At 35.3% G+C, this 25,937-nt stretch overlaps 2 protein-coding genes across 3 annotated transcripts; one reads left to right on the forward strand and one right to left on the reverse strand.

The window, feature by feature from the left end:
* The first annotated feature begins 496 nt into the window (after nucleotides 1–496).
* Nucleotides 497–4,578, forward strand: ringer (tubulin polymerization-promoting protein ringmaker). 2 transcript variants are annotated; one of them, XM_018542610.1, is made up of 4 exons: nucleotides 497–733; nucleotides 3,521–3,842; nucleotides 3,948–4,083; nucleotides 4,337–4,578. In XM_018542610.1, exons 2-4 carry the CDS (start codon nucleotides 3,529–3,531, stop codon nucleotides 4,514–4,516), a joined length of 630 nt encoding a protein of 209 aa, XP_018398112.1. In that variant the 5' UTR covers nucleotides 497–733; nucleotides 3,521–3,528; the 3' UTR covers nucleotides 4,517–4,578. The 2 variants fall into 2 exon arrangements, with proteins under 2 accessions (XP_018398112.1, XP_018398111.1); XM_018542609.1 differs by lacking the exon at nucleotides 497–733 and adding an exon at nucleotides 1,523–2,065.
* A 3,397-nt stretch (nucleotides 4,579–7,975) lies between these two features.
* Nucleotides 7,976–25,249, reverse strand: rols (zinc-RING finger and ankyrin repeat domain-containing protein rolling pebbles). The gene is made up of 16 exons (XM_018542618.1): nucleotides 24,862–25,249; nucleotides 14,984–15,354; nucleotides 14,577–14,694; nucleotides 14,354–14,497; nucleotides 14,085–14,222; nucleotides 12,624–13,214; nucleotides 12,199–12,536; nucleotides 11,846–12,124; nucleotides 11,297–11,740; nucleotides 10,981–11,187; nucleotides 10,278–10,544; nucleotides 9,904–10,199; nucleotides 9,304–9,752; nucleotides 8,905–9,206; nucleotides 8,410–8,823; nucleotides 7,976–8,313 (listed from the first exon to the last, which is right to left on the reverse strand). Exons 1-16 carry the CDS (start codon nucleotides 24,917–24,919, stop codon nucleotides 8,011–8,013), a joined length of 4,719 nt encoding a protein of 1,572 aa, XP_018398120.1. The 5' UTR covers nucleotides 24,920–25,249; the 3' UTR covers nucleotides 7,976–8,010.
* Nucleotides 25,250–25,937: the final 688 nt, after the last annotated feature.

Here is a 25,937-nt window from a genome sequence, read left to right on the forward strand (position 1 = left end):
TTTCAAAATTAATGTTCTTTTTAGGGATAATTTTATTCGAAATATACAGGCAGTCCCAAAATATTTGCGACTCAAAATACTACAAAAAGTTTTCGAAAAATTAAGTAAAAAAGTTATTTGTAAATCTGTATATTATTATATATGTTTATATATATATATAGTTTAGATCACCTGTGAATTTAGTAAACACTCTGAAATGTGTGCTCATCAGCGGTTACTAATATATTACTACCGTATGCGTGACTCATTGACATGACTATGTAATCATCCAAACATAGTTTGTAATTGGCATATTTAAACCTATATTATCTAAAAAGTTACTGCTTAAAATAAAAATTTACACATATAATAAAAAAAATTACAATAAGTTTTTTACTTAGGCAGAAAAGAAAGAAACCTTTCTATAGGCAAAGGAACAAAAAAAAAGGAAACTTCAGTTTTTAGTCTCTAAGAAATCTCACCATAAAAAAGTGGATAACAATAATTTTCGGGCTATTCTTTGCACTATATGACTATGAATTTAAAAATTGCGCCTAGGAAGATGTATATTTGTTTAGGTGGGGATACTATTCACGGTAGTAGGTTGTGTCGATTTAGTCTTGGTCTGTCTTGCTCTCAGTTTCGTTCTAGCCAGATTCACGGAAATGAGTGAGACTTGTACCGGCTGATAAAAGTTTATCATTTAATAATATTACGCATTTATTATTTATATAAGGAGCTATTTTATTGTCAGGTAAAGATTTGAAAATGTAGTCAAACAAAAGTGAAGATAACAGATATATAATCAAACGTGAACAACTTTACTCAAAATAGAATAAATTCCCATCAATCCGACGTTACATCCCCAACTTCTTTCATTGTTTTAATTGCAATCGTTTTAGAAATATAAAATTTGTAACACATTTCCAAGTTACGTGTATATGATGTGTGCGACTCACTGCGTGATGGAAATATGAATAAATTCTATTATTTTGCAACTGCGAATATATAAATAGCTATAATTGCGAGTGTCGTGTGTATTCCTAGCGGAAGACTAGCGGAAGATAAGGACAAAAACGGATATGTTAAAACGGTGAAATTATGGTGGATCACAGAAGCAGAAACGACTGTCGAACGTGACGCTGCGTTTATATGTATACGCTGAAGCTACATATTTATGAAGATTTCTAATTAAACAAAGTTGTGACATAAATTAGCAAGAGGATCGTATACATTGCTCCGACTTTATAACGTATAAATCAAGGAATGACTTTATATACGAATGACGAAATCATCCCGGTCCACGGATAACTTATATATACATTAAAACTTATACATACATTAACTTATATATACATATCGCATTCCGAGGCATTTAAAAACACTCCAGATTATCGTCTTCATTAAAGATTCAATGATATTTTCACCGCATCGTGCAACAGGAAGCGAAATAGTCAAATAATGAAAAACGTACCGAATTAAAATTTATATGTTATACGTTCGCACGTTTCTCTGTATGCGTGATCAAGCGTGATGAATTACGTGTTGATGATGAAGTGGCGCGCGGGGCGGAATCTTTTTAATTTCTCCGTTTTGGCAGGAGAGATGACAGCTAGCGTGGCCCATCCGACCGGTGATGCAATTTCGAATATGCGGGAGGCATGGGCAAGGGTGACTGCGTGCTCCCTAGGACGAGAAGATCGATAGAATACATGCGCGCCTGACCACATCGCGACGCGCACGAGTTCTCTACGCAATCTGTATCCGTGTTGCATACGTCTGCCTCGCGGAGTTGTGCGTTTTTTCGCGAGGTGCGGTCAGGTGCTTCGTTAGACGATTGTGACGCTTGCGAACGCGGCGATCATCAAGTCGTACCGTCGACGAAACGGCGCGAATAATAACGCCGTAAGGCTTCCTCGCTGTCAGTGCCGTCGGAACATCCCGCATCTCACCCGCAGCGTCCCGCCCGCGTTCGTGCAGTCCGCGCCGCGACGGAATTAATACCTACGCGCACACTGACCTAGAAACGCTAAACCTCACGGGACGTCATCGTTCACATCGTTGTTTCTCCCCGATAATAGATCCGGTGAGTCGATTTTTTCGGCCGATCTAGCTAAGAGACAATAATGTGCACTACTGTTTATAGCTATATATATATACGAATAATGGCAATTAAAATAATTCCAACGGAAAAAAAAAAAAATAGTAATCGCTGGTAGAGGACGATATTCATATAGACGCGTCGCAGAGTTTGTTTGTTTGACACCTGTGATAGCAATGCTGTTACTCGTGTCATCGGCGCTACACCGACCGGCACCGATCACGCTAATTACGTTAACGCGCGCGACATATCGTAATCTCTATTTATAACCGTGAAATAACATATTATGCTTGTAGCGTTTCGCGCATACCACGCTCTGTTATTTCGACATACATTCACGCGCACATCTTTCACGTTTTTCACTTCATCCGCGTTTATCGCTTTGTCTATACCGTTTATAGACTGTAGAGACCTAGACACATTTTCCACCATGCTCGCGATATTACACATATTTAAAACTGCACGAATACAATGTTTCAACAAATTGCATAAATACACTTAACGGAATTTCGTTTTCGACAATAATAAAAATTTTTCGTCCTAAGATCTAGTAATTATTGCAACTTTAACTGCTAATTGTATGTAGAATCGTAATGTAGAGAGAAATATCAAATAACTATTATACATTTTGTTATTATAATAACAAAAGTAATAATTCGGTACGTTACATTTACGTATTATATTTATTTTGCATTTAAGAATATGCGTAATAAATACATAATACGATGTAGTGCAACGTATTGAGTTATCACTTTTGCTATATATATTTAAGGATGTTATAAGATGTTAATTTCCGTTATTATCGACTCGTGATGATTTTCTGATATAGGTAAGACTTTTAATTGTGAATGATTATATAATTGCATATAGTAAAGATATAGCTATACTGATAATTGACATTTAATTAAGTAAAGTAAACAAAAATTTAATTGAAAATACGCGATCAAATCTTATCATGACAGTTTTAGCAACGTATAACAACAACTTTATCATATATATTACTAATATAAAAACTACCGTTCGTGGAAAAGAATATATCGTGACTCAAGGTATTCAATCCCGATATATGTCATTCATGTCAGTACTTATATCGGTGGTAAGCCAGAGAAAGAACTTGTGTATAATGAATGAAAATGCAACAGTTGGACTGTCTGTGCATCGATTATATCGTCTAGCGATAGACGAGACAAATAGTATATATCTTTTATAGTTGTTTTAGAAAAAGTAGGTAGCCTTAATTTTTTTCAACAGACTAACTGTATTATTTAAATTGTGAAAGGTCGCGAGTAATAAAATAGTTTCAATTTTAATTAACTGTTTTTTAACCATCGCAAATAAAATATGTATGAATATGCATAAATAGCAACGTAAATGCCGCTTTTAAATTGAATAACTAACGCACTTGATTGAGTACAGATACCTACTAAATTTTCGTTTCAGTGATTACAATGCAAGCGGAGAAGAGTGATACTGATACCGAGAAACACGAGACTCTCAACGATGTAACGACTTCGGTTGCGAATGAGGTAACAAATTTGAAGATAGAAGATGGTTCAACGAGTTCGACACCGAGTAGTCCTGGTAGCACTGAACCAGGTAGCTTTTTAGCGAGTTTCAAAGCGTTCTCCAAATTCGGTGATCCAAAGAGCGATGGTAAGCTGATTACGTTAAGTCAAAGTGACAAATGGATGAAGCAAGCGAAGGTGATCGATGGAAAGAAAATTACTACCACTGACACGGGAATTTACTTCAAAAAGCACAAGTATATCTTTAAAAAATGTTCTTCAAGTCTGTTATCTTAATAAATTTCTTTTCCTGATGAACTCTATCTGGAAAATTTATTCTTATATCTTTTTTCTTTTTACAGATCCACAAAGCTTGGTATCGAGCAGTACAAAACGTTTCTTGAAGAATTGGCTAAAAGTAAAAAAGTGGAATTAGCGGAAATAAAGAAGAAGATGGCTAATTGTGGGCCACCTGGATTTTCTGGGGGCGCTAGCGGAGTACGTGTTTATACTATAAAATTTATTTATTCAATTTTACGTTCTCTCTCTCTTTCTTTTCCTAGCGTTACAAAATGTAATAAATTTAATTGTATAAATTCATCTTCCTTTTATTCGTTGACTCGATCGCGATCTATGTCATCATATATAAATTATATTTTATCGTGTGATTTATCGCGATATGTATGAATTAACAGCGCCTTTTCATGCAATTTGCACACATAATCTCTGATTTACTCATTTTGAATTATAGGCTGGAAAAGCAGCGTCGACAGTTGACAGACTTACCGATGTCAGCAAATATACCGGCTCCCACAAACAACGTTTCGACGAAGCAGGCAAAGGTAAAGGCATATCAGGTCGAAAGGATATACCAGACACATCCGGATACGTCCAAGGTTACCAAAATAAAGATACGTATAAAGGCCAGTAGTACTCATCTGATTGCTCTAATAATAAATATCTTTAAAGTCATGCTGTTAAAATCGTGTTTAAGCGCAGTATGTATCTATATTCAAATCGTCGCTATTCGTTGTTAGCGACCTGCCTGAATTTCTTTACTGTATCATCAGCGATCTGGCAAATGTAACTTGAATATCAATTTCACAAAATTTATCATCTTTGAAATGTATATTAAGATATAGCAATATCATAATTAAGAATTTTTGGTAAAATGATATGTTTGATATTATGAGGTATAATCCTTATGAAACTTTTTGTCCTTAATGCGTTTACGTTGTATTTTCCATATATAAATTTTCCGATAAAAGGCCTGGAAAAAATATTCACTTTCCCTAAATATTATTTTTTTAAATTATTCTATTTATATTTTGTAATATGATTTTGTCATTTTTAGATATTTTCATTGTTAATTGTTTGTTCGATTTGATTATTACTATACATAATATCAATATTATTATCTTATAGTAGTTTTTTATTTACTTTATCTATAAGGTCTTTTTTGAGAGACTAGCAGTTATATAGTATTACAATCTATACTTAAGTCCACATTTATACTATACGTATACAGCTGCATATTAATATACGTATATAGTATATGTTATTACATAAAAATCTCTGTTGCATAATTTATTAAAAATGAATTTCCTCAAGTTTATATGGTTAAACAAAAGAAATAGATATTATAAATTTCATTACAAAGCATTACAACTGCATAACATGAAAACAGAATTATGTCTTGTATTTTAAATCCTGCACAAAAACTCTTTCTCTCTTTCTCTCTTTTTCTCTTTTGAATTGTTAATTTTTGAGGTAGAATGGTGCACATTATTTTTATGCATGTACTCATATATATCAAGATGTCCAGAAATTCAAGGATAATCTTACTGTAGCGTAAAAAATTAAGTAATAAAAATGCACACTACTTGCACTTTTATTACTTAATTTTCACGAAGTTTCACGCTGCGGTAAGATTATCTTTGAATTTCCGAATACCTTGACATATATACTGAAAAAAAATTAATCACTTTTAATAAATTTTTTTTCAGTGTATGTACATATATATATATAATAATATAAAATATAAACCACTTTAACCGAAAAAAAATTATATATTTAATTTTCAAGTTCTTTGTAACTCTTTGTACTGCAATTATAGTAGTTTACTTGTGTAAAGAATATGTTTGTCTTTTAAAAAGATATAATAAATGTAAAAATCACACACACAAGATAATATTAAAGATGTTAATATTGTATAAGTGACATAGATAAAAATATTCCATATGTAATTGGATAAATTATTTTCTACTATGTATATGTCAAATATATATTTTTTCTGTATTTTAAATACATTAATTAAGTGCAAAAAAGTGAAAAAATATAATATCTCCTACATCATTTATAGTATTCCTCCTACATGGAGTGTACATATGGCATTAAGTTTTTGTGTTATTATTTTTTAAGTGATACATATTGTATGTGTATATTAAACATAACATTTAGGGTAAACTTAAAATAAGATGGCCATCTTTAAAATGTACAAAAAAAATGTACTTTAACTTTTGCTATCAATATATAAAAAAATGTACTTTAACTTTTGCTATCATTATTAATAATGTTATAGTGGTATATCGTCATATACCACTTTTTCGTCATATGGATATGAAAAAGATATAACACTCTTAAAAATAACAAAAATTGAAGTACACATTTTTTGTATTTTGAAGATGGTCATCTTACTTAATTAAGTTTATCATGTACCTAATTGAATGAAGTGTACTTACTGTAACTTTAATCATTAGTCAGCGAATTCGCGTCTGGCATTTGAGACCAAATTTCGTGATTTAAATCTTAGATGTCGATGCAAAAATCGATCGTATTTATATTATTATCGCGGTCATACTACACTTTGAGTTATTAATAATTTTTTATTAAGATTTAATTTGAAGCTGCTTTATATCTATAGTAATAATAATAATAACAGTTATAATAATAATAATAATAATGATGATACTGCAATAATAATAATCTGTATTAGGTGACATTTTTTAATTTTATATTGTTGTATTATTTTACTTTCTTAAAATTATAATATCGTGGAAGAAAAAAGGTGGTTTCCATATTGCAATACATACGCGTTTAATTAACTCGGGTGTCTGCTGTATTAACAATAATCTAAAACTCTGTATAATTATAGTTAAACTATCTTAGCAAAATATCAAAAAGTAAAAAATACATATTAATAAAAAGTTAGTTTATTTGACACCATTGTTTGTTACGGAGTCAATAACATTTAACATATAGTTGTGTCCCTAATTATGTTTGGAACGCACATAATGTCTATGCGGACCTATTCGCTATTCGAACAAATTCGTTAAATATGAGCATTATGTATTTTGTGAATTATAATCTTATGTAAAGAATATTTCTTCAAGTGTAAAAGCACATTTCAATATTTTGATCAATACATATGTACAATATAGTGCCCGTTAAGTTTTCTCTCTCTCTCTTTCTCTCTCTCTCTCATACACACATGCAAACATACAAAATTAGTTAAGAATTATTTATTTTTCAATATTGCAATGTTATTTATTTCTGCTAATAATTGTGACATTTAAAGATAATGTCTAACGCAAATATACATATATACGCTGGGAAAAAATTGATTTTAAACTGATTAAATATCTGTTCTGTTATTTCGGTGATTATCATTTCATATAATGTTTGGCAAGATGCAAGCATAATAAATATTGTTGCAAGATTAAATATCAAAAGGAGAATCCTTTTCTTGGCTTAACGAACTTGATTTTTCTATCCGGGGTAAAAATTTTTGTGATTATATGTATATAATGAAAAATGAAAAATGTTTCATGTATTTAATTTATAATTATGCGTTTAATACATTAATGAATATATATACATAAATACACATATATATATGTATATATGTATACATATGTGTGTATTGTGCGATAATTCTATTTATAAAAATATAAAATACTGATAAGAACACAATTAAATAGTTTAAATTAGAATGATCTAAAACCAATTACTATACTCTGGAATAATAAAAGATCACATGTATATATGTTTGTATATGTGTATACATACATATATACATACATACATATAAATATATAAGCATATAAAAAAATTCTTACACACGCTCGTGTGCATCAAAACATTACAAAACATCAATAATTAAAAAGCAAGTTACGAATAATTTATTAAAAAATACCGCGAATCATTCAATAATTATATTTTTAGTATTGCTAATATTTTTAATATTAGCATTTTGAATTTCAATGTAGTTCAATCTTGAGTAAAATTTGACCGTTTATTAAATTTGGCCTTCGTGTTATGAATTCGTGATGACATTGTTATAAATTATCATTATTATTACTATGTATTTAAATTTAAATAGGTATAATTTTAATTTATTTGACTCTGTTTTCTAACCAAATATCATTACAATTCAGTAAGAGTATTCACTGATGCCCGAAGACGAGATTTAGCGATATAATCATCGTGTTCTTTGTTGGTCCCAGTATCATTCATTCGACAGACAATCTCATCTTTCAAAGTTGTAAGCACTCTACGATCTTGTCTGTTGTGAACTGGTGCATTTTGAAGAGCTTCCTGAACGTCCAATAGAGCATCTTCGAACATGCCTAGGTCTACGTGCGCTTTAGCTCTAGCGTAGAACGCTTCATAAGAAATGAGTCGGATACTGAGAGCTTCGTTAGCGAGTTCAATAGCTTCGGTACATTCCTGTCAAAGAATCACGTTATTATTCGTAAAAGTAGTATAAATTTATCATTGTGAACAATTAGGTCAACGTATCATCTAAAAAACTAGATTACTAACGTTCATCTTGCGTTTGCATCGGCTCAGATTTAGAAGAAAGTTCATATGAAGTTGTGTAAAAGTTTGAAGCATCATATGACTTTGTTCCTGTCCTTGGCAATCTTCTTCTGGCGAAGCTGGGAATTTTCTAAGAGCATATGTGTATCGATGCGATGCTTCTTTCAGTCTATTCTTCCGATATAAAACATTGCCATCTTCCAAAAGTTTATTTAGTAGAATTATTAAGACGTCTGGTTTTCCTGCTGCCATAGCCCATGTAGCAGGACCCAGTTTAGCACCACGACGCAAGAAGCATTGGACTACTGGTATATTACGACAACCGATAGCTCGGTCCAGAGGTCGCATACCGTGGAGATCAACATGTTCCACCGCGGCTCCCTTCTCGAGTAACAGCTGTACTAGCTTTGGATTACCCTGTATAATTATTTTGGTAAACATCAGATTGCGAAAGTAATACATGATAACATGGGTTGTGCATACGAGAGAAAAGTTTACCTGGAATGCAGCTAAATCCAAAGGCGTTCTACCAGAGTTGTCATTTGTATTGACATCAGAACCGCGATCGAGCAACATTTGTACGGCAGTTATGCGTCCCCTGACGCAAGCCCAACTGAGAGCAGTGAGTCCCTCCTTGTCTTTCGTTTTTAAAATGGCTCCTTTATCGAGGAATAGCTCAAGTAGATTAATATGACCTTCACATGCGGCTAACATTAAAGCAGTACGACCAGCGAGATCACGTTGTTCCAGAAGCGATATAGTTTCGTCCGATACTGTATCCATACTGCTGGATAAATTTCCTACGAAATATAACAATCATATACCGTTTTTATATATAATCGAATACATAATGATTTGATGACAATTTCAAATTATATTGAAAAAGAAAAAACAAACCTTGTAAAAGTCGTTCAGCGGTACCCCAATGTCCCTCCCTGGCGGCGAGCATGAGAGGAGAAAGGCCTTTCGTGTTTACAACTAGAGGATTAGCACCGCGAGCTAAAAGCGCGGAAACCGTCGCAGTCGAACCATTTGCAGCGGAGATCGTTAGAGCAGTCTCGCCTATCAATGTATCGGGACGATCTATGATCACCTCTGCCATATCCAAAAGATATTCTACAACCGCTTCATGACCTTGTGACGCAGCCGCGACAACGGCTTGTTGAGCGGCTTCTTCTCTACTTATTTCTAAAATGCCGTTTTCTGCTTTACTTTCACTGGGTGATATCCAGTCGCAAGCAAGAAGATATCCAACCACGGATAATCTTCCGTGTCTTGCCGCATGCACCAAAGAACATTGGCCGGCCATATCTACATGTCCTAATGAGGCTCCAGCGGCGGCTAATCTGTTACATACAGATATAACAATAAATAAACATTTGAATTCTATTCAATATAGCCAGTAAATATATCATTATGTTAAATAAACCATATATGTATATATATATATATATATATATATATTGTATATTATTTATACATATAATATACACATACCTTCTGACAACGTCACAATGTCCCCGGGCAGCTGCCAGTGATAGCGCGGTACAACCTTGGCTATTAGTCAATTCGACGTCGGCACCAAACTCAAGAAGAAGGGACACCATCTCGACGGAACCTTCGTGCGCGTACATGCATAGAACCGGTGCGTTACCTAAATACTCGGTAATGTGATTCGGTGATGCACCTGCCAGCAGGAGTAATCGCGATACTTTTACATTTGGACTATAAATATTTCGAAGCGTGCACAATGCTGAGGAGATGCATTCGGTCGATAGAGTCAGCCAAATTGCCTGAAGATGAATGGAGCTCGATTAAGTTATGCTTCTACATTACGCTCGATTACTATCTTATGTTGATTGTAAACATACTTGTAAATCGCGCGAAGGCCAGCATGGAGCTACACCTCTATAAACGTGTGCCTTTAACACATGGTGACCTAATTCTAAAGCTTTGTCACCATCTAATGGTGCTTGAAGGCGAGATAGTCTGAATGCTATTGCTGCATGACCAAGTCTGTAGTCACACAGGAATTTTGTTGATTCTCCTTCATCTCTTCTCATCAACCATTCCCTGAACGATGGATGGAAAAACATGTATGTATTGTCCAAGCGTTTCACAAGAAAACCAGAGAGCATCTGATAAGGAAAAACAATATTATTACATATAAGTTGATGAATATATTATACATTAAGAGAGTTGAAATAACATTTATGTAACATATCATGAAGTCTGCGACTATCAAATTATACACATGTTAACAAGTAATCATGTGTCTTCAAATATTATATATGTAAGGACATTTATTAATTCAAGATAAATATTCGCGCACGCGTTTATTTATTTAATTATTTTTGATAAATCCAATTGTATATTATCGTTATTAAATTATATTGTTTTTGCAACTTACTTTGTTTTTGCACTGTGTAGCATAAAAACAGAGACAGAGAGAAAAAAAGAGTGATCAATTTACATATTATACTTATTATAATAATCCACTTTGGAAACACACACAAACACAGTTACAGCGCTATATATATATATTACATCATTTAATATATTTAATATACTTGCCTTAAATCTCTGTAAAAAATCATCCCATGAAACAAAATGATCTATATTTAATGAATTGATGGAATAGAAAATTTCAGGTAGAGTCAGTGGATACAGAGCTGCCAGACAAACAGCCAGAAGAGGTTGTACTTTGTCGAATGATGCCGCCGTAGGAAATCTCAAGTTAAAATGTAATTGAAAGATCTGCGCGAGAGAAACTGGTAATACCTACGAGGTAAAATATCCTCTCTTGTTATTAATTCCATTCCCTTTATAGTACTGTCAATATAATTACGATTATAGTTAAAATAAAGATAAAGAATATGATTGCACGTACCTTGTAACTCGCAGATTTAGCGACTAAATGTCCGCTCTCAATAAGATCGAGCGTCAGCTTAGCGAAGAGAAAACTACCTCTGGCTAGAGCGAGCAAATGTGAAGAGAATCTTGTCTGATTCGCACTACACGATGATTCTGCCTTGCCGTTTACCGACGCAGTTACATTCGATTGGATGGAAGGACTTTGCGCTAATCTATAACCGACGTAATCAGATAAATCCTTCGCGATGCTATTACTGATCGTATCGTTCGCAGTCTTGTCTAACGAGATTCTTGTATATGGTAATTGCTTTGCGCAATCCAGCAACTGTGTCCTGACCGTGCAAACGATTTTTAACCAACTGGGAATGTTAGGTGCATGCCTCGTTAGGAAAGAAGCTATAGTGTCACCTCTGTCCGGTCTGTGATACTCCGCTTCGCAAAAGGCATCAATCAATATTACCTGGAAACAAAGTGTATCGAATAACGTCTGCGACAGTGTAACGTTTATGTTAATATGTTTATTCGTCAGTGAAAAAAACAATTGTAGCTATTTTGTTTCACCTACCATATTCGAAGCTGGCAATCTATTGGCTTTCTTCAGAGTCAAAAGCGGTTCAATAATACCTCTCGAAAGCGCGAGATCTGGGTCAACCGTACATTCCCTTTGTGACAATGAGCCTTGAAGATGAGGCTCAGATAAGAGGTATTCCCTATATGAGATCAATTGAGGAGCCTGGCAAAGTTGTGCCGCTAACGAGTGAATTAAATCTGGGACTAGGCAGGTACTGTTATTATCAGCTTGACAAAAGTGATAAGCCACAACATGTGATGCTAATTCGCGCACCTATAATTCGATATAATTGATATACATCTTTTTCGTAAAGTTCGAAATTGTAATATAAACGCTGATAATCGCACCTTTTCGTTAGTATGCCGAATGTTGGCTCGTAAAGTAGCGTTAGTATTCTGCTTCTCTCTCTCGTCGCATTCCTCACTCACTTCTGCAGATTTTGACTGTTCTCTTCTTCTTCCAAAACAACTATGTTCCACTAATTGTAAAACGAGTGCAGTTTTTCCCGTGCCTGGCGATCCGGAAATCAAAATGCCAGGACTGGAGCCATTGATCACGGATTCTAATTCGTGTAACAACCACTGTCGTCCTGCGAAAAGAGGATCTTCTTCTAATAAAGGCACCTCGAAGAATAATGGCTTCAGGTTTAATTGCGTTGTTGAACTATGATGCTGAACGAAACGTACTAAAATGAACAGATATATGGATATCATGTATGCATTCGCAAATATGTTGCATATTTGAATTCGAGTGGTTAAAGAACAAATATTACATTTCGCATCCATTGAATTTTTAGCGTTGCCGGTTCTCGCCGATCTTCGGACACAAGTCCGTCTGTTTTTAAATTGGCCGAACTCGTCAGTTTGACCCACTTGTGTGGTATTGACAGAATGTCTTCTAGGCACGAGTGGACTGGAACTACCGTTCGAGAGACCTGATACTGACACGGACATAGACATGGACATTGATGTGGATGCAGATAACGATGTGGAAATGGATGCCAGGCTACCAGCACTATCGCAGTCTCTGCAAGACTTAGTCTTGCCTTTGACCTTGGTTTTCGGCTTGACAGGACATCGCAGTGCCGCCGCGGCCTCTGCTTCACTCGATGTGCCCGTCAAAGTTGACACTGGGCTTGTATTCGTTGATGCCAATGTCTGCGTTTCGAAGCTAGTCAGGCTACTGAAGGAGGCTGCAGAGCTATCATGTCCTTGTATAGGAGTTCGCGAAGGACACGCGCTTGATTCCACGCTCGCGTTTGCTCGATTGGATCCCAATAGCAAACCCAATCGCATGTACAAATCCGATTGTGACGATTTTCTGGTTTTCGAAGATAACGGTTTCACGCAACCGCCCTCATCGTCTGCGAAAGAGAAAAGTTAATTAGGCGATATATAAATATAAATAGACTGACATAGAATCTACAAATCCAGACAGTGCTGACCAATACTGCAAGTGCTTCGTGCGGTGTATCTAAAAGTTAATTGACGGGCAAAACGAAAATCACACTTTACTAATAGTAAGACACGCTTAGGCGAATATATTATAATAAAAAATATCATTTTAAATTGAAATAAACTACTATCAAAAGTTTTGCAATGTCGCAAACGCTAATTGTGTGGTTATCACTTGTAAACATTCTATGTTGGTAAATTTTTATTCCGTCCGTCTAAACGTGTCGTTGTAATACAACATATTAAACATTGCAAAATGTGAGAAATCAAATGCTATATCCAAGCATATTAATTATAGATAATACAAATAACAAAGAATTTTAAGAATAGCACATCCATTGAGGTATGTCATATATCTCTTATCTATTTGAATCTATTTAAAAGTTTTCAATCTATTCTATAATTCTTTAATAATACTTCTTATAAAAATGGAATTTCAATCAATTTGAAATGCGTATTTAATTTGGAAACCAGTAATATAATAATAATAATAAAAAATGCGCCCAGTTGAACAGCAACATAATTCTGATAAAAGCAATTCGTAATAATAATAAAATAAAAAATAATTACAAATTACATGTCATGCTTCTAAAACCAAACACTACGAAAGAGCGGTGTTATCAAAAGGGAGTTATTTCTTCTTAGAACAGGACATGTACAAAAATCGTGAGCTTATACTCGCGCGCGAGATAGTTTTTATACTTTTATGTTCATTCTCGCAAACTCCAAGCATCTCAAACGATAGCGATACAACATCGGATTTTAAAAACTCTTCCTGCCTGCAATTTTATTCGTCGAACTGATGAGCTGATTCAACCCGTCGTTAGCCGTGCCTTGACTATTACTCCACAGAGACTTGATTTTTCCCAAAACGACACCGGGCCATCTCGTTTTTCCTTCCAAGGACGTAGTCCAAACTATATATGTATGCGTGCAATTTTGATATTATCAAGATACTTCACATGACTCGAGTCTCGAAATTTTTTCTTTGAGAGAAATGCGATTAAGCAACAATACGGAGTTGATTTAATAGTAAAAAAAAAAGTACCTGATAAAGCGGAAGGATTATCATTTATGATCGGTTCGGGTGAGGATGCCGTGTGTCTCGAAGATCTCTGGACAGCAAAGGAACTTCTGAGCACTTTTGGGTTGAGGAAAAATCTTCTTCGTTGATTTGGTGGCGTGGGACAGCCTACGACATCGATTTTACGTTTTTAATCTTCATTGCATTTTGATGTAAAAACTACATTCGATTATATGTTTTGACGTACTTTGCGACATTTTGAGTTTCGGTCGATCTTGAAAAATAGAAGAAACTGGAAGTGGCGAAGCCTTACTTTTTAAGTTCTTGGCTACTGTTATCAACGAGAGATTTTCTGCCTCGCCTCGCTGAAAACGAAGTAACAAATATAGATGAGCAAAATCGCGCGAGATATTGTGTGGATTTATGCGATCGATATAATTTATATTATTAATAATAATAAATGAAGAAATAACGTTAAAAAAACTGCTTCTTCTTTTGGCATTTATTGGTTTTTTTTTTAAAGGCATAATACAAACGTATACCGTTATTTAATTATTTCGCATATTCAAGAGTACGATACATTGAAGATGAGAAGGAAAAGCAACAATTTAACGTTTTTTTTTTTGTTTTTCTCCTTCGCGGCAAAAAGCTTACGTGTAGAACTTGCGACGGCAGATTAGCTCTCGTGGTGATCTTCGAGCGCAACCTGGGGCTGCCACAGAGAGAATTCACCGTCGATGACTCATCGAGCCAACCATCCGTAGGCGCGAAGGTGGACAGTGGAACCGAGGAAACGTTCCTAAGAGATAGCTCTTCCAACCCGTCGTCGTCGTCATTGAGTCCGTAGCCACGCAGGCAGAGTGGACAGATCTCGCTGCGAAATAAACAGGAGTAGCAGCGTTCATGACCGCAGGAATCAATCAGGCGACGCTTCTTGCCCTTGTCAAACGGCATCTCGCAGGATGGGCACGTAGATCCACCCAGCATCCCCGTCGATTCGACCAACGCTCGTATCTGCGCCAAGTCTGCGAAGAGCACATTTTATTTTTATTTTCCTTGATATAATTCTTTGTTTGTCTCTCTCTCTCTCTCTCTCTCTCTCTCTCTCTCTCTCTTCTTCAATTTTAAATTTAGTTTGTTATCTCTCTATCTTATAGTTACTATTTTTATTTTTACTATTATAATTATTTCTATTACTATTATAGTTATTTCTCTAACTTTGCGTTCATTTTGTCTTATGTTGTAATAATTGTTATCTCCGTTTATCACTATCTTATGTATTAAATTTTATCATCATAATCTTTGCCTTCATTATCTTACATTGTAAATATTATTTTTTTTTATTTTATTATATGCCACTTTTTCATCTCATTTTCTCTCACCGCTTTAATCTTACAATTAGAGATCTTAACTAAAATATTGATAAACGCCTTTCTCTCTCTCTCTCTCTCTCTCTCTCTCTCTCTCTCTCTCTCTCTCTCTTCCTTTCTCGGAAATGGTAGAATTGTATTTTATTCAACAATCCAATTTAAACCTTCCATCCTTCAAGATATCAAGATATAAAATAAGCGTTAAGTATAAAAAACAAGAAAATATGTTCGATAGCAAAAAGTTGAAATGTAATTTCGACAAGAATATCTCGCGCGAGTCAAAATCAACGTGCGACTTTAAAGGCCGACGGCTATTTCCAGATTCGATAGTTATAGACTCATCCGCTGACAATAAATCAAATAAAATTTAGTATGTCGGTTAGTGAAGAAAGTCATGTTCTCTCACATAGCATGCTTGTTGATCACGCGGAAATAAATCGATCAGTAACGCGAATCCGAAGGCACCATTGTATATAACGAAACATTCTATTGTAGAAAGTAAGGTCAAGAAATTTCGCGCGCCCGCTCCTCTCGATCGTGACCTTTTTTAACTGCTTCACGAACGATATTCTATTCGCTCGATTAAGATTTAAAGACCGTGAGAATTTCTTCGCATGCACTTGCGTTCGTTTCGCTGAATACATTCAGTATTTGTATTATATGTTAGATCGCGCTCGCGATCGAGCGTCAATTAATTTGAAAAGAGCTAGCCGAATGCGGGAAAAATCGTGATTGTCATAAATGAAGATGCGGCAGACATCCGAAGAACAGGGGGACCGAAAGAGAGATAAATGTGTGAAAATTAAATTCATCCTTTCGACGGATCAAGTGCGGCAAACAGGGAAATGGAAAAGAAGATGAGAGGAGAATAAAAAGAGGAAGTCGCACGACCTCTCTCGTGCCGGTAACTCCGCGTGAGGCAGGTGCAACTCCGCGCGACGCGGCGCGGAGCGGCGCGGCGCGACGCGGAGGATCGCCTGGGTTACCGTAAGCTGGGTCAACGCACTGAGTCTGGTGCGCGTGGTGCGCGTCGCAGAAACCTCGCTTCTCGTTTTCTCATCGGAAGACTTTACTGACTCACACGTCTCAGTCGTAGGATCCAGTTTCCACTATTCACATTGTGCGTCGTCTCACGTCGATCGCTCGCCTCGATCCCCACAGTCGACAGATACCAATCCGACATCTAATGGACAGGATCGTCTCGCGATATCTAATCTGTTAGATTGACTCGCACACACTGTGCAATACGAGATTATTTATATTTTATTATTATCTATTATATAGATTAATTTTTGTATGTTTAAATCTTCTTGTACGTCACACATCCTCGTGTACGTGACATATTATATATTATTGTTTTATTTTATATTAGCTTTAAGTAATATACTAAAAGAAAAGATTGGCTGCCGCAATTAAAAATTGGCTGTTACAGTCAATTAAAAATGCTATCTATGTCATATTCAGCCGATCTTTTTTTTTTCAGTTTATATATTTCTTTAGTTCTACTGGTTTAGTTTTAAATATCAACGTGCTACATATATATCATTCTTTTCTCATTAATACAGCTGTGCTCTTAATCGATTATTTCACAATCAGTTTAAATAAAAAGAACGGTAACTTTAAATCGTGCGTAAAAAGTTGCTTCCTTTCGGTATCGCATTATCGTTAAACTGGATCGATTCGTTTTGCTAACGCCAGTGAAACGCGATCTCTCACGATGCGGCATAAACAATTCTGCGGAACGACAATAAAACTACCGTAAATATTTAACACGGCATAGCCTGTAACTTTTGTACGGGCATCTCGCGCCATTAAATATTCTTAAGAATCCGCGGTACGAATTTCGCCTATTTTAGCATCCAGTTATCAATCATACATAATTTTGTAGATAATGATGATAGTATTCAAGAAAAAGTAAGTTTAGATCTCAAACCTCCGCCAAAAATAGTTCTGTCTTGTCCATTCTGAATGTTCATTCTTCATTTTATTATCTGTGCTTTCACGCTTTCAATTATCTTACGATTTTTTTATTCTACAGTTGAACGTAACTCCCAAAATTCTCTTTGTTTTTATTATTTATACTCTCTTCTAAAGACTTTTTTATACGTCCAAGCTGTCATATAGGAACTAAAGATTTCGTTAATTATAATATCGATATTGTTACTCCAATACTTCTTGCTCGAATATAGTTTAGACATGTTAATAAAACACTATGTCTAGCAAAACGTAATAGTAAAGAAAAAGATGCTATTCAAGAATATTATGGACTGCTGTGTTATTATGTTGATCTTTTGGCGCCTAGGATACGCTAAATAGTTTTCTAATGACATACGGATACCTTCTACGTATAGTAGTAAGATATTTGTCGTATTGGACAACTTGAGTGATGAGCCATCAAATAAAATAGCATTATTAGCAGGTCAGAATTACTTTCGGATCTAAACTTATTTTTTTTAATATAACCATTATTATCTACAAAATTATATATGATTGATGACTAAAGGCGTGGCCTAAAACCCTTACCATATATAAATGGGCCAAGTTTTTTGTACAATTGTGTTGAACAATATTGTCTAAATGAGAATTCATTCACCCGTTTCTTTCAAAATGACGACGAAACACGACGTGTCTCGACCTCGATGTAACGAAAACGGGGGCGATTCAAGTCCGTTCGCCAAGCGGGAAAACCAAGTGGAACGGAGCAAAACGGCATCCAGACCAACCAGAGACCACCTGTTGACTGATCTGCGGTCAGCTTCTCTGTCCTCCACTTCCGTTCTTCACACGTTCCCATATAGATGACCCGAATCAATATACCGAACCATAAACCATCGCGTTTTCTCGTTTAACAAAAACAATATTTCAGCACAATTAAAATTCATGCCACCTTTGCTTTTCTTTTAACACATGTTTAAATTTACAAGACAAAAAATATGATTTATCGATTATATATAATAGTAATACGTTATAATTTATTAACTTCCTTATTTCCTACCGATAATATTCCCGTGAATTTGAAATGTCGATCTCGTATTTAATGGTACTAGGAAAAAATGCAAGGTATCTTGACTCCTGTAAAATTAAAAAAAAAACAAAATGAAAAACAGAAAACGAGACTAATAAATTTGAATAATAATATAAAAACAATAAAAGATGGAGGTCACCGAATGGAGAACGGTAGTTATATCTGGTCGTCGTTTCGGTTTCGACGAGTCACGTGTATTAATCGTTATTCGGTGCTCAGAAAAGTGAGAGAAAGTTACTCTACCGAGGTGCTCGCCTACAGTTCTGCTGTATTTAAATCCTGTCGGTAACTTCGATATACCGGGAGGCTATGAAATATTGCGATACCTGCACTAACAATAAATCATAGCGTTTCTTAAAAGAAGATTATAAACGTTCAACAACATTTTAAAATTTAAAATTAACATAAACAAATATAATTCTGTGTTACTTTTTTGCACCAATAAGTGTGAAGTCTAGAACTAAGAGAAAGTAAGAATCGAAAAGTTTAATGAAATTAATCTAATGGAAAATTGATCAATGTCCAGAGCTTGCTAGATTATCTTTCATCGCAACGCACTGATGAGATTGGAATTTACCTAATTTGTTTCTACAAAACGTAATATGATTCGTCATTACGACGACGCCGTCGCTGATAAGATATATTAGATAACAGACATCTATGGATCTCATGCCTCGTGATAGACTAAATAAAGAAAAAAATGCTTGTGCTTATCATTTAGCCGCGCTCCTTTTTATATCAGAAAATTGCGACATAACTTGACATCTTGCTGTTATAATTATCAATGTATTTTGTAACGCAAAACATCTTTACATACATAACTGTACTAAAAAATTATTCTTTTCTTCATAGACGCGAGATTATCTCTTCTCTCTTCTCAAATAACATAATATAGCTTTAACAAATTTTCAAGCTTATCTGTCGCCTGGATTATAAATATTTATACATTTAACGTTTGCACGTGGCTTCCACGAATATGGACGCAAATATTAATTTAGATAACGGCGTCATATTACGTATGTAGACCCGCCTTAAATGCAGTTTCTAAATAAATGCGATTTTCGCAACAAACACAAATCACGAAGCTTGCAAATTGAATAAAATTGTTAGTAATAAAAGGCAATAATTATATACTTCATTTTTTATTATTCGTTTTTCCATAAATTCTTTTTATTAGCTTTACTTTTAAGGAAGGAAAATTTCTGAATATATATTATATGCACTGAAATCATCAACTAAATATATTTAAACAGATTAAATCATCGTTAATTTTGATCGCTGTTTGCTGGTTATTTTTGTGTGTGTCAATAATTTGTAAAATCTCTTTTTTTTTCATGATTCAGTCAGTGCATTATACAGCTCCCACTGTCCATTGTTTTATTCCAATCGGATGATAAGCTAGCTTATTTCGGATTCTTTCGATACAATTACGTACTTGTTTCTAGAAAATAATATTCTAAACGCCGATATCATTTTGATAAATAGGTTGACATTTCGATAAATAAGATGATAATATCGATATCGGTGTCTGCATTATTTTAAATCAAGATTATATTCTAAAAAGTATGAACAACAATTATTTTACAAACAATGTTTAAATCTATATTACTAAATATGAGCTCAGTGTCATTATCATCATCTTTTATCATATACGTTAAGAAATGTGTCGTTGTGCAACATATGTGATTGTGCTCCACTTTCTCCTTTCACGGTTCACACAATTGACACAATTCTGCTCAATGCGGAATTTGAGTAAGGAACAGACCGAGATTTTAAATAAATTGTAATAGTATTCAATTTCTATCGATATAAAAAATCAATAAGAAGTAAATATCAAATATATATATGTGTGTAGGTCTATGGATACAGTGGTTATACAGGTTCTTGATTCTCAGAATGGATAGCGAGACGTGACACGATCCATTGATCGTAAGACTGCTGGTCGCCGCCTCGCTATTCTACGTATTTCTCACATACGAGACAACCGCCCACAGTACGTATAGATTTGCAATACTACGTCGTAATATTTCGTAAATTATACGAAAGAAAATTTTTGCTTGTCTCAGATTAGAAATTTTAAATTTGTATCTATTAATAAGTTATAAATCCATTGACTATTCAGTCTTTATTTTTAGAAATTATATTTTTAATTGATATATTTGTTAAATATTGATTATTATTAACAGATATCATTCTAAAGTCTTAAGAGAAGAAAATGTACACAAATATAATAGAATGCACTTTCAATTAATATGAAAATTCGGTCTTTAGATATTTAAGGAATGGAATTAAAAATCGGGCAATTTCGTCTAATTTATTTATCACTATTTGAATAGTTTAAATAACATCACATGTTCAATATCCTTCTTTACACATTACACAGGAAGATCTATGTTATATAAAATATATATTACGTATAAGATTTGTGTGCGTTAAAAAGAAAACATTTTATAAATTTCTGATTGGTCCAGAAAGTGAAGTCTTCGATGCGATGAGAAAGTGAGTCACACAATTAATACTGTGAGATCACCGCGCGATATACCTCTTTCAATACTTACTTCGCGTATACGTAAAGTTCAAATAATGTATTCACGGAGTATTCAAGAATCTCTTTTACGAAAGGAGATTCGTCAATCATGAAGACTCGGCTACATAATCAGATGTTGTATGTTCGTGTCAGCGTTACAGGTTGAAAGAGACTCTGCATCCTGACGAAGTGCGTAAACAGGTATATATGTGTTTTGCGAAGATGTAATGCGTGACAAGAGTACAATTATAAGTACGTCATGAATCATGTTGAAGCGTTAGTAAATTCAAATCCCTTTTTCACAAGCCACGTTGCTTCTTGAGGTGCACCTCTTGAACGAACTATTTCAACTGACCTACTTATCGATGTGTTATCGATGTATGGTTGTGGTTTTCATCATAATAGAAAATATGTTTGAAATAGATGATAACACACGCACACACGTACATTTATTTAAAAATATATCGCACAAAATATATCGTAATTTTAAATGCATATATTGATACAAGCATTGATACATGTGCATCGATTATAATTATTTATAATTTGTTTATGTATATATATATATTATATATTACAGAGATTGACATAATAATTAAAATTTGTAAATATATTCGATGTGAGATATATAGATGTGTAAGTTTTAGATGCAAGTGATAGAGAAAGTTAGACGCTGTTGTATTCAGGGCAAGGTGCGCGTTACAGGTGTGTACATTTCGTAACGATTTGTAACGTATTGCAAGTTGTCGTGAGATATTAGTGGATATAATATGTAGTTTTCCATATTCAACAAACGCGTTAGAATTGCGCGAGAAAGATTCTTTCTAAGGACTTATTTTGCGTATGAGTAATAAAATTATTACGCCAAGTTCTATTAGATCTATTATTAATTTCGTTTTAATACATATTTATATGTAAGTTTGCAAATTAGAATTTTTTTAAACTGTCGATAGATTTATTCTAATTACATTCTTTGATCTGCAGGGGATGTCTTCTCTCTTATCATTCAAATAACAAAAACGATATACGTAATGTAATTGTTAGGGTGGTTGTATAAAATTCTTCTTTCACAATATCTATATTAGACCAAACGAAAAGAATGAAATTCCAGTGCGTGTATTTGCTTCATATAATTAATAAATCCGTCTGTTCGCGATACACGTCAAGTTATATTTCAAAATTGAAATACCATCTATATTTCTCATTCTATTACATTTATAAGGATCGTAAAAATTGTTCCTGGGTGCAAATAAAGTGAAGCAATAACAGTTCCGATGCGGCGTCAGTGCGATATCGGTGATAATTGAAAGCATGTCGAATCTCAAGAAGGCTTTTCTTGGCTTCGCTCTGAAGTTAATTCCGTCTTCCGATAGTAATAACGGCGTCTTATCTGCGCGTCGACCATCGACGCGTGCCTCTGTACGGTCTAACACAATCGGCTAAATACAACTAAGTGAATATCGAGCAAATGCATTTTCCCTTTCTACCTTTCTTCCTCCTCTCAGAGTAATTGCATCGCGTCAAACTCGATAATGCATCAAGAAGAAAATAATTGTTTCGAACGGACAATGCAATAAAAAGCGTCATCTTTCTTTTTCTTTGGGAAAAAAGTTTTCTTTTCAAAAACTATCGACAGTGTCACTTTAGTCATTGGAATTATATCGTAATGATGTATAAATGCGTTAATTTTAAAACTTAAGATTCTAAATTATATATATTCTATTCTATTTCATACCATTTTATAAATTATATACCGTTATACTATTTTACATTCTGTATTTTAAATTTTCGACGTAATAAATTCTTGATTTCACGTAAAACATTTATTTATTTCTATGTATAATACGCAAAATTTACATCTTTTTACATTTATGAATATATTTGCGTACACCTAATTCAACATATCCTTTGTGACAAATCACATTTAACTCATCCTTATAGTTTCTATAAAATCATGTCAATATCTGGCTCATTTTCGATTGAATTTTAATGTAGAAGAGTTCTAAGCGTGGCATATGGTGACAAACCTGATTAACCTTTCGAAATAATTTATTGCGATTAAAACCAGTTCACTACAGACAAATATACACGCGTATATATACATACGTGAATATACATGAACATGAAAACGGAAGTGTTCCATTCGAGAGAACACCTTAAACATATAAGTATTTCGAATATAGGTATAGTAATACACGTCAATTTCCCGCGGTTTTAATTTGCACTTTTTATTCAACATCAAGTTGAATCTTGTAGCGTTTAAGCTAAAATTAAAGATTACTATTATTCCATAATAGGATGAGATGTACTAACGCTTGATAACGGATTAATTACTTACAATTAGTCATAAATTAAACTTACATTATCAAGTTACTTTTTGAAGTACTACTGTCCTTCCTAGAGAGATAAATCTATCATTTTAGAAGCATTGCGTGTAATAATTTTCATATAAAAAACATTAATCAGATCTTACATAATGTTGTTATCAAAACCATAGCATGCGTGTATAAGAAAGTTTCATCGCGTCTCTAATAATTAATGTGTGACAGCACGCGATTTAAGTGTCACAGAATCAACGCGATTGAACCGTGCACGATGAGTAGACATTCTCTCTCTCTCTCTCTCTCTCTCTCTCTCTCTCTCTCTCTCTCTCTCTCTCTCTCTCTCTCTCTCTCTCTTTCTCTACATATTTCATACATATATATGTATTCGCACCTGCGCGCGCGCTTGTGTGTGATTTGTGATGTCGTATATATTTTGGGTCTCTACAGAAGGAATAATATGTTTCACAATGCAAAAGAGATGGTTGGCTGGCGTATACTGACAGGAAAGAGATGACGAGACAGACGTTGGCAGAGCAAAGAGCGCGGCGTGTTGCATGCACGCGCGTTGTAATGCGCGCGCCTGCATGCTAGGGTAACGTGGCCGATAGATACGTGGATAGGTAGATAGGTAGGTAGGTAACCCGAGACTCGATGAGAGGTCAGCCTTCGTAGATTGACGGACGCGATAAATCGAGCCGCGGTGACACCGGGGCTCGAGTGACGCGTAGCGAGACAAGGCGATGCGGACGCGACGCGACAACCCACTGACCTGCGAATCCAATGCATAGAGTTTCTCTCTCTTTCTCTCTCTCTCTCTCTCTCTCTCTCTCTCTCTCTCTCTCTCTCTCTCTCTCTCTCTCCCTCTTTTTCTCGATAATAAATTTTCTTGCGAATGTTGAGAATATCAATAATACCACTAATGTATTTTATTAATTAACTCTAATGCTAACAGAAAGGTTTATTTCTAGCAGTTTCTTTTATTTTGTTAGAGCTGTCATACGATATGTAATTGAAATAATACTATAATATATTGCAATTTTTAGAACACAGGACTGGAATATGAAATCTATTGCAATTCCATATGTATTTTGAACGAATAAATTTTAATCCGTTCACACCCAAGTTTAATATATATGTGGAAAATTTACTTTAAAAAAAAAAAAAAAGATTAAATTTTCAGAAAATCAATCGCGCGAAATGATTCTGCGACTATGTCGAAAGAAAAATAACGAGTGCTTGTCACGATGAAAAAATAGACAATGCAAAGTGCAAATTAAAGTACTCACCTAGCACGGAGAGGCTGAGACCGGAGTTAGGGCGAGGCGATCTGTCGGGGGGCGCCATGTCGCTTCTCTCTCTCTATCTCTCTCACTTTCCTTCTTTTTTACACTCTCTTCGCTTCGTGCAAATGTTTCTTTCTTATTCTTTTTCACCCGCAGAAATTCTCGTACATCTCATGGTGGATATTACACTCGAGTCACATCACGCACAACACATACAAATTGGAGCAGAGACAGAGAGTAGCGCGCATACGGCTGATGGAGAGATACGCAAACGCGCACCTGACAATCGCCCGAATCGCCGATTTGCGGCTATGATGGAGCACGTATGGTGAGTACTGTGAGTACTTGAGTAGCAGTGAGTGGAGAAGCTACGCGATCTCGCCGGGGCTTCCGATGCATCTCGCGCCGTGGTCATTCTCCTTTTCTCATCTTTGTTCTTTCTGCTTCTCTCTATTATTCTTATTTTTCTCCAAACATTGGCGAGACGTCGAACGCGGAAACGCGCTACGAAGGTTCGTCGCGCACTGACTGTCAGTAGTGGCAGTAGATGCCAGTGACTGCTAGGCAGTGCTGCGGCTGGCGTTCGGCTTCGGCTCGAGCGCGAGGCACGAGCGCAGCGCGGAGCAACGAAGCGCAGCGCGGCGTATAGCGCAGCGCAGCGCGACGCAGCGCGGTTGAGAACGCTGGGCCCGGTTGGCTTGGCTGATTGGCCGGCAGCCCCGCAGCAGGTCGACTTGGCTTGCTCGACCGCCGCGCTGGTGACCGCTCCGACAACTTTGCCGATCCTCACGGTCGTTCTTACACAAGCGCGTTTTCTATCTCCGTCTTCCTTTTTCTCCCTTTTCCTCCCGATTCGCTCTATCAACCTCTCTCCCTCGTCGCGTCTTTTTCGCCTTCCGTCTCGCGTCGCGCTAGAGCGGTGCGGAGCGGTGCGGAGCGGTGCGTGTGCGTTCCCTATGTCACGCTCAGATTGCCGCCAAATCTTCTGCCCTGGCGTCTTACGTATGTGTACGTAACATATACGTGTATACTACTGTGACACTGTAACAAAGCTCGGTCATGAGCGATTTTGTTAAAAT

Source organism: Cyphomyrmex costatus, unplaced genomic scaffold (assembly GCF_001594065.2).
Source record: "Cyphomyrmex costatus isolate MS0001 unplaced genomic scaffold, Ccosl1.0 scaffold337, whole genome shotgun sequence".
NCBI lineage: Eukaryota > Metazoa > Arthropoda > Insecta > Hymenoptera > Formicidae > Cyphomyrmex > Cyphomyrmex costatus.

What these genes read in the sequence shown, in the direction of transcription:
- ringer (XM_018542610.1), top strand. Translation starts at nt 3,529, where the DNA reads ATGCAAGCGGAGAAGAGTGATACTGATACCGAGAAACACGAGACTCTC. An exon ending in ATTTACTTCAAAAAGCACAA is followed by an intron (nt 3,843 to 3,947) that starts GTATATCTTTAA and finishes TTCTTTTTACAG; the next exon opens with ATCCACAAAGCTTGGTATCG. An exon ending in TTTCTGGGGGCGCTAGCGGA is followed by an intron (nt 4,084 to 4,336) that starts GTACGTGTTTAT and finishes TTTGAATTATAG; the next exon opens with GCTGGAAAAGCAGCGTCGAC.
- rols (XM_018542618.1), bottom strand. Translation starts at nt 24,919, where the DNA reads ATGGCGCCCCCCGACAGATCGCCTCGCCCTAACTCCGGTCTCAGCCTC. An exon ending in CATTGTGACGTTGTCAGAAG is followed by an intron (nt 9,753 to 9,903) that starts GTATGTGTATAT and finishes TGTATGTAACAG; the next exon opens with ATTAGCCGCCGCTGGAGCCT. An exon ending in GATGCAAACGCAAGATGAAC is followed by an intron (nt 8,314 to 8,409) that starts GTTAGTAATCTA and finishes ATTCTTTGACAG; the next exon opens with GAATGTACCGAAGCTATTGA.